This window comes from Mirounga leonina, unplaced genomic scaffold, assembly GCF_011800145.1.
Source record: "Mirounga leonina isolate KUSES-001 unplaced genomic scaffold, KU_Mleo_1.0 Mir_154, whole genome shotgun sequence".
Lineage (NCBI taxonomy): Eukaryota > Metazoa > Chordata > Mammalia > Carnivora > Phocidae > Mirounga > Mirounga leonina.
Window position 1 is genome coordinate 33,160,080 of NW_023270389.1, and position 9,435 is coordinate 33,169,514.

The window sequence follows — 9,435 nt, forward strand, 5'->3', positions numbered from 1 at the left end:
AATAAAGAAAGTGATTTTAAATCCTACTTGTTCAAAGATTAATGCCAAGTCTTAAGACTCATTCTTCCGGCATCTCTAAGATGTATTTTATATATTGTTTAGTGTTAAGTGCCTTTACAAATATGTGTATGCTACTTCAGCCCTTAAACATTAAAAACAGGAACGCTGCATATTGGGATTTTTTAACAAGTTTGACTTCCTTAGCTAAGAATATCATTGGAAAATGCTCTAAAGGGGATAGAATTCTATATTTTTATTCAATTAGCCAACATATAGTACATCATTTGTTTTTGATGTAGTGTTCAATGATTCATTAGTTGTATATAACACCAAGGGCTCATCACCACACGTGCCCTCCTTAATACCCATCACCCAGTTACCCAATTCTCCCCGACCCCCCTCCCTTTTGTAATCCTCAGTTTGTTTCCCGGAGTCCAGAGTCTCTCATGGTTTGTCTCCCTCTCTGATTTCTTCCCATTTAGTTTTCCCTCCCCTCCCCTGTGGTCCTCCGCTCCATATTTTTTTTTTTTTAACTATTTGTAGCTTCTTGGTGATTTAAGGAATACCATAAATACCATACCACTATAAAGTGTATGGTATTTGTGCTTTACTTTTTAAAACATCGATAAGCAGGGGCACCTGGGTGGCTCAGTTGGTTAAGTGACTGCCTTCGGCTCAGGTCATGATCCTGGAGTCCCGGAATCGAGTCCCGCAACGAGCTCCCTGCTCAGCGGGGGGTCTGCTTCTCCCTCTGACCCTCTCCCCTCTCGTGCTCTCTGTCTCTCATTCTCTCTCTCAAATAAATAAATAAAAATAAAATAAAATAAAAAAAAATAAAACATCGATAAGCAGTCTGCATGAGGCATTCAGAATCTATTGCAAACTCCTGAACGACATCACGGAGCCCTCGCTCTCATAGCAAGAATTCGCCCGCTGGTGCTAGAGTGAACACTGTGGCCTTGCAGTTTCCCTAAGAGGATTCTGCTCTTTGGGAAAATTAGATTCCACTCTGAATTCTGGCAATGGGTCCTCTTCTCCCCGTACTTGAATAAAGAGAAGTCTTACTTTAGACAACGTCGTGTAAATGGGGTGAGTTTTGCAGGAACGTATCTATCAGATAAGCTCAGGTTGTATCAGAATCTGAGTGTTTAGGTGCATCTCACCTTATGTGCTGACAGCAGAGTAAAAATTAAGCCACATATTTCAGAGAAGGAAACGGTGCCTGCCGTTGCTCGTGCAAAGGGACAGAAAAAACCAACAGCTGAGGTAGCACCGAATGCTCAGCTGGGACAGACTGTGGCCTCTGCATCCTCACCCCAGGCAGGGTCTCCTTCGGAGAAGCCCAGGGGGGACGGCCACTCGAACTCCCATGACACTTTTACAAGTTTCGTTTTGCACTTTTCCGTTCAGTAGCGCAAATTAGGCCAAAGAAACGTTGCCCGGAGAAGGATATGGTTGGGAATCAAGCGTGGACCATGTTTGTGATGCACTGTAAATGTTCCTTCCCTGTGGGATCCGGGGGGGACTTGGGGAAGATGAGCTTGAGCAGAAGCAGGAATTCAGAATTCAGTACGGAGGTGAAGCTGTACCAGCCCCACTGTCGTATACTTTTCAGGGATGTAGCACTTGCTTCGAAGCAAGGGATGGCTGTACTGTTTATTTTTAACCAGCCGAATTGAATATTTGCCAACCAAAGATTGTTAGGCTTTCGAAAATAAATGGACTTGTATAGTAGTTTCTGCTTCAAATTTAGTTTTTTCATTTTAGTAGGTTTATATGGGAAATTGATACAAATGTGTAAATATAAATTACGCTCTTTGTCAAACAACTTGTCAATTACCTAACATAAGGGAAAACAGTTTTCTCTAGGAAAGTTTCTGTAACGACTTAAAAAAGCATATGTATATTTAAAAGTTTGTTAAAACTGTAAGAATGTATTTGCAGTGAAATGAGAAGTCCCATGTATCGGGGTCTGTATTGTTCATTTTGTATTGAAGGTTCACCGGACCTTCAAATGTTGTAAAAAATAAAATGTAGATTGGAGAATTTTCACTTGTGATGATGCGTTATTTCGAGCATGCTTTGTCTCAGAGGACGTATGCTTGTCCCTCGGGCCCAGCTTCTCTAAGCATTCCACTCCTGCCCCTCACAGCCCAGAGCCTTAGATGTGTCAGGGCTCCTCTCCCAGCCCAGCCCGGGCCTCTCCTGCCCAGAGGTGTTCAGCCACAGCACATGACCTACAGCATCAAGTCCAAGTTGCTTTGCGTGCTCCTTGAAGGTTTCCTACAAATAAGTCCCAACTCTTCTTCCTCAGACTTCTTTTGCTCCATGTACTTCTTCAAATAAGCTGCTGTCCGCCCAGCAGACCATCTGCCCCGAGTGCTCTGCTGAGCTCCTGGTTCACGGCCGCCCGTAGCCCTTCCGGTCCTGCCGGGTCCTGGGCATCTTTCAAGGCTCAGCTCCTACACTCCAACCAGTGAAGCTTTTCCTGATTCCCCCAGCTCTCAGAGCCTTTGTGATTACCCAGCCTTGAGTGAACCACCTCATACCACCTCTGTATGCCCATATGGGTATGGTGAAGTACTTCAATACCCAAGTCCCAACAATGAAAGTGTAAAATTTGGCGTAACTAATAATAGGGTTTGCTTTTGTTTATGCAAAAAAAATCTCTTGGTCTTTTTGCAGATTTGAATTAGATTGTTAAATGTCTGAGATCAGGCCTCCGTGTTCTGAACCGTGTTGCACATGGAATCACTTGGGGAGCTTCACTGATGCCTGGGTCCCAACCCCTCTGCGTTTTCGTATGTAATTGATCTGGGATGTGGCCTGGGCATAGGGATTTTTTTTTTTTTTTTAAGCTTCCCAAGTGATTCTAATATGTAGTCAAGGTTTAGAACCTCTGCATTAGTGATTCTCAAGCTCCATAGCCTATTTCTATATATAAACTCATAAAGACAGAGGTAAAGGCTTATATATACAAAATGCTGTTTTTTTATTTTAGACTTATTTTAGAGAGAGAGAGAGAGATTGGGGGTGCAGGGCAGAGGGAGAGGGAGTGAGAATCTCAAGCAGACTCCCTGCTGAGCCTAGAGTCCCATGCAGGGCTGGATCCCATGACCCTGAGATCATGACCTGAGTTGAAATCAAGAGTCAGATGCCTATCTGACCCAGCCACCCAGGTGCCCCACAAGATGCTATTTTTTAAATTGAGCCTATTACATCAGAATACAGTCTGAGACATAAGATGTTACCTAATGAAACAAGGCTATTTGTGGTTTGAAAAAACAGAGGCAATCTTTCTGATAACACTGGATGAAAATTAGGTTGTCTATAAATGAGACAATTTATTAAATTGTATTTGGCTTTAGCCTGAGACTATAGAATATGTTTTAAATTGGCATAAAATGTACAGGAGAGCTTTTAAGGTAACTACCAAAAAGTCTTCTGTAAGAAAGCTTAAGACAGATAGATACCATGGGCAGGAATCTGAATTTGCATTGTTTCAGAACATTTTAGCTTTAAAGAAAATAGTCAGCTTTGGTATTTGAAAACTTAGTAATTCCTGACAGCTAACATTTTAACCAAGAATGAACTTTCTTACAGATTTTAACATTTGCATATTTCTACTCCAGAGCAGGATTTAATATAGTCTACTGACTCCCAGAAATGATGAAAAGTCGACTACCTGTGCACATTTTTCCTCTGCTTAATTTTGCTTTCGTCATTTCCAATTTCACCCAGAAAAGGTTGCACTGAAGTGGTCAGTCTTTCTACCACGTAGCACTGCTGCCCTCCTGTGGACTCTCCGGGCATTTGACGTTCCTGAGGTCCTTCCAACTTGGTCATTATTCCGAGGTTCCTGTCCTTGCTGTGATTCCCAGAAGACATTTTTTTTTTTTAAGATTTTATTTATTTGACAGAGAGAGACACAGCGAAAGAGGGGAACACAAGCAGAGGGAGTGGGAGAGGGAGAAGCAGGCTTCCCGCCGAGCAGGGAGCCCGATGCGGGGCTCGATCCCAGGACTCTGGGATCATGACCTGAGCCGAAGGCAGACGCTCAACGACTGAGCCACCCAGGTGCCCCACCCCAGAAGACATTTTAAATTTCATTTTGGATCTAGTATTAACTAGGTCTTTTCTGCTTTCCTTCTGTGAAATCGACATTTTAAAAGGGCTCCGCTCTGTCCCTTGTTGCTTAAATATGGGGAAGCAGAATGTTGGGGGGCTGTGGTCAGTAAACTTTTTCTTCCCTCTCACCTACGTACCTGAAGGTGCACGAATCGCCGCAAGTATAGGTCACAACGAGAAAGTAACCCACCCGACTCCTGCCTCGCTACCCCAAGAAAACTTGTATATGCGGAGTAGCAGAAGCTGCTTATGTTTACATCATAAACATCTATCTCCCTTACACAGCTTTTAAAAAATGGAGTTGTTTTATGTGGCAGTGGCAGCCTTGTTTCCAACTGGAAGCCGAGCAAGAGCTCCAGCGTCCTGGTGCGTAGGGCTGCTGGCTTCAGGGAGACTCTGGAGACCACCGTCGTTTAGATGGGCACTTAGTTATGGTGTTTGGGAAAATGCCAGTCATCGGATCACCCAGCACCACCCGAAAAGGCTCCTGGGAAAACACCCCTTCAATTTGTGTTTGACATGGGACTCCATTCCTTATTGGAGAATTCCTTGGGTAGGACCCCATGGGACCACGCTTCTCCGGCTGTGGTGTGCAGGCAAGTCTTGTTAAAACGCAGATTCTGATCCAGCAGGTCCCAGGTGGGGCCCAAGATTCAGCATTTCCACGAGTTCGACATACTGTTGCTCGTGGTAGGCTAATGGCCTCCGGAGACCTGTGAATGTCCCCTCTGTGGCTAAGGGTCTTTGCACATGGGATCTTGGCGGGGGGAGGGGGGGGCGCTGAGTGAAATGACACGGTTCCCTAGAAGGGAGGTCAGTGGGGAAGTTGACTGCAGCAGAAGGTGGCGTGACCCTGTGGCCGAATGCTTGCTGCCGGCCTTGAGGATGGAGGCAGGGACCGCAAGCCAAAGAACGCAGCTCTAGAAGCTGGAAAGGCAAGTAAACGGATTCTCCTAGGACCTCTGGTGGGAGCTTGGCCCTGCCAATGCCTTGAGTTCAGTCTCGTGAAATGAGGTCACACTTTGGACTTCCAGGACTGAAAGAAATGAGGTGTGTTGTTTCCACACAGTTACTGTGTGAGTGTTTGTGTCCCACCAAAACCCCAAGGTGAGCTATTAGGAGGTGGGTCCTTTGGGAAGAGATTAGGTCATGGGGGCAGAGCCTTCACGATGGGATTAGTGCCCTTGTAAAGAGGCCCAAGAAGGTTCCCTCAGCCCCTCTGCCCTGGGAAGGCACGGTCTTTGAACCGGCAAGCTGGCTCTCACCCAGCGCTGAATCCGCCACCACCGGATCTTGGCCTTCCCAGCATCCCAAACAGAAGTAGCTGTTGTCTATAATCTGCGCGGGCTGTAGTATTTTCTTACAGCAGCCCAAGGAGACGAGGACCAACAACTCATACACCCATGCTAGGGGTCCTCACACCACCGTCTGAGTAGGAAAGCAAGACCCCAGAGGGGTGGCTCTCACCTGTGGCTGCACACGAGAGTCACCTGGGGAAACTTTAGAACAAAAATGTAGGCCCGATCCTGGAGCAGTATAACCAGAGCCCCCATGGGTGGACCCTGATATTTGCATGGTCTTGAAAAAAGATTCAAGATGTCGCCGGACATCTGCGCAAAACGCTCCCTCAGGGGGCCACAGCCCTCTGACCGGCCGGTTCCGCAGGTCCAATCCCCCGTGACGTCAGATCTGGCTAATCGCTGAATACCTTTCCAGAACTGGTCCGCCCTGTCTTCAGGGTTCATAGAAACTATGAACCACAAGTAGACCTCCTGCACCTTTTATGAAGTAAGGGAAATCCTCAGGCTGCTCTCCTTTGCCAGCCATGTGACCACGGGTTCGGCTCGACAAAATTTCTCGAAGGATCACGGACCACAGAGGTGCCAGGGCTCCAGTCCACTTGGAACCAGCCTCAGCCTCCCCGTCCATAAGCAGCATCCCTTGGCCCGGGCTTGAGCACCTCTCTTTTCTGTGATCTTCTCTCTCGTGTGTTTCTCGGCTCACAGAATTCCATTCTTGTCCTAACGGGCCGGCTCCTCAAATGCTTAGGAAGTAGGTGAATCTACATCTCGAGTTACCTTTTCAGGACCCCGCTTATCATGGAATTATGAATAGCAAACGACAGATGAAAAACAAAGACATGACTAATTGAGTAGAGTGAAGTATTTATTCAGGTCAGGAGCACGAACAGACTCTTCACGGAAAGATGATTCAACAGCAACCGCTGACAGCAGCTGCCGCATTTCAGCAACATGCAACCCGGGACCTCAGATGCATTATGGCCATTTGTCTTTGAAAAGACATTCAGTGCTCTCTTACCTCTGCAATAAGGCATCATAAATGCAGTTAAAGAAGTTAGTGAAAAAAGCGCGAGATCGTCCTTCCCCACTCTGCCCGTCCGTCCTCCGGGAGACCACGGGCGCTTGCTCACCACGGTTGGCACGAGGCTTCGAGGCTGCTGCTTGTCCCCCTACATCATAACCGATTTCAAATGGTGCTAGACAAAAACAGACTCTGAACACCAGGAGAAATCGGTCAGCCTGTGTAAGAGATGGGTCCAGTGGCGCTCCTGGGGGTCCTGCCCTCGGCCGTGCAGGTGGCGAGTCTGATTCCAGCCGCCCTGCAGCAGCAGCTGAAGGTTCCGGGGCGTCTAGAGCGGGCGCAGTGCTGACGCGGATGGGGCCGTCCTCCGGGTAAAACAAAAGAGAAAATCCCAATATTAGTCATGATGAAATGGAAAGCTCTTAAGCCAAGGTCCAAAACACCAGACAATTAGCAGCTCTTCTGATTCAGGAAGATACAAAGAATTAGAACAGGCCAAGTATCTGTTAACCAGAAGATTCCTGGAACTCATACCTTAGCCTGGACTCCTCATGAATTGGGCTGGACCACATGTGAACTCTTTCATCCCTCTGGACTTAAAACAGACCCTTCCACTCTTGTTCCTAGTCTCTTTACCCTGTGTAATCCTGGTCCTTGAAATCTTACCACTTTGTAGTGAGAAGAGGCAAGCAAAGATAAGACAGTGGAAAACAGAGAAAAATATTTTCCCTAAGGCTTGGGATTGCTTAAGATATCACTCCTAGGCCTTCCTAAGAAGGAAGGTGGGGAAATAGACCAGGGACTTGGAAGAATACACCAGAGAGCAGTTTGAGAGAAAACAGCAAGCCAAATAAGAAAAGAATTCTTTAAATTCATCGCAGAATGAAGAATTTCTTGGAATTCTCAAATCTACCACATCTCCTATTTCAATGGCCCAGTTATACCAGAGGCCTGATTTATATCATCTTCCCCACCGTAAGGGGTGATCTTGGGCTCCCCTTTAAGGCTAGAACATGCTGCTAACAGTACTTATGACCTATATTTAACTGTGTTGTCTCAAGAGTATCATAACAGTATTGCCTGGCCGCTAAATAGGTTTAACTCCAGAAATAAACTAAAAACTAAGACTTTACTGGAATATCCCAGTGAGTCTCAAAGAAGTATTACATTATGTAACACTCATAAAAATGTCCTAAAATCCACTTCACCCGTTTTGGTCCCCCAAGGATCCAGCTGTTAATGCAACTGCTTTCCCAGAACTTAGCTTCTCTCTTCTACCCAGATTTTCTCTCAAAAGCTCCAGTTCGAGTTGGCTTATAGTTAGTTCTACTACTCCTTTCACTGTCTGGATCTCCTAATTCACAAAAGTCTCCGTGACCTTTCTAAAGTAAGTGAAGTTTCTTTAGCAGAGTTCACCACAGCACTAAAAAAGGAGCAGAGAAATGCAGCAACTATCTTAGAATGCAGGATAAGGAGAAAGAGTATAAGGTTATGTTCACCCTGGCACATAAATCTGGAAACTTTAATCTCATTAAAACTAAAGAAATGCAAAAGCAAAGAACAAGATCCCTTTTATGCCCATTACATTAACAACAACAGAAAGCTTCTTATGTGAACACCCAGTAAAAAGCAAGGATGTGGTGAAACGGGTATCCTCGTATGTTGAACGTACCACAGCAATTGGCAAAAAGCCTATGAAAAACAATTATGCAGTGTATATAGAGAATAATACAAATATCCATGCCAATTAGCCCTCCTAGGAATCCATTCTAATGGAATATTTTAATATGAAAAACATTTCATGCATTTTTATCAAGGGCTTCATCACAAATAAAACTGGAAACAACTTAAATATACGATAGAAGTCTTGGACTACACTGATACATCCACTAGAATAAGTTTATATTTATTTGCCTGTCATGATTTGGATTTTTAGTGTATAATTGTGTAAAAACTTGGATGCATGGGAAAATGTACCAGAATGGATTGTACCAAAACATTTCAGGGTAGGAGGATTATGGGTGATATTTTTTGTTCTGTTTTATAAATCTTCTGCTGTAATTATAGTAATTTTATGAAACAGATATTAAGTTAAAAAGAAAAAAAAACACATACTTTGCTGAGTGCACAAGATAAAATGAGGTTGGGTGAGGGAAACCAATGGCTTTTTATATTAGAAAAACATTAGACTGTGTGCTGAAAAAATCGGGATGACTTGTCACTGGCTGAGAGTTCCTGTTGATCATGCCGTGTGCCAGGCTGATGTTGTCCTGGTTTTTGTCTTCCCTTCAGGCACAGGTGATGCTCTCATAGTAAGTTTTACGAAGGGTTTGATGAGGAGCTCTAGCACCTTTATAGTAAGTATTCACTTACAGTGAATGAAACATAAAAGGAGAGATCGAGGTCTCTAACACTACAGCTAGGTGGAAAGTAAGTCGAAATTCAGTCCATCGTGTGGCAAGACTGGTATCCTCAACGGCATATGTAGAGTGAGTGTTTTGTTTTTGTTTTAAGTTTTTATTTATTTATTTAATGAGTGAGAGAGAGAGAGAGAGCGAGAGGGAGAAACACCATGAGAGGGGAGAGGGTCAGAGGGAGAAGCAGGCTCCCTGCTGAGCAGGGAGCCCGATGCGGGACTCGATCCCAGGACTCTGGGATCAGGACCTGAGCCGAGGGCAGACGCTTAATGACTGACCCACCCAGGCGCCCTAGAGTGAGTGATCTTTATTGAAGGTTCTATACTGGCTTTAAACTGTTACAAATGAATAATCATCCTTCCTGTTCTATCGGAACTGGAGAGCACAACTTCCTTTTTGGTTTATAACCCAGGAAATTTCTTCAGGATGGTATCACGCCCACTTGCACAAACTGGAAGCCACAAAGACCAATTTCCTGAGCCCATTTCAGAGGAGTGGTTTGGCAGTAGACTCTGTTGCAGACAGAGTCTGTTGTGACACACACAAGGCAGGAGCGCAGGGGTCTGGA

General features: G+C 45.1%; 1 protein-coding gene across 2 annotated transcripts in view; it reads right to left on the reverse strand.

Moving 5' to 3' along the window:
* The window catches only part of LOC118014266, a 78,629-nt gene that overhangs the window by 54,901 nt on the left and 14,293 nt on the right, over window positions 1-9,435 (reverse strand). The window contains exon 2 of one of the 2 annotated variants that reach the window (XM_035010440.1): window positions 6,277-6,815. The exons of the other annotated variant lie outside the window; for it this stretch is intronic. Coding sequence (XP_034866331.1) covers window positions 6,444-6,815 — 372 coding nt within the window. The 3' untranslated portion in view covers window positions 6,277-6,443. Of the gene's footprint in view, window positions 1-6,276; window positions 6,816-9,435 lie in introns of those variants that run through there. 2 annotated transcript variants of the gene reach the window in all.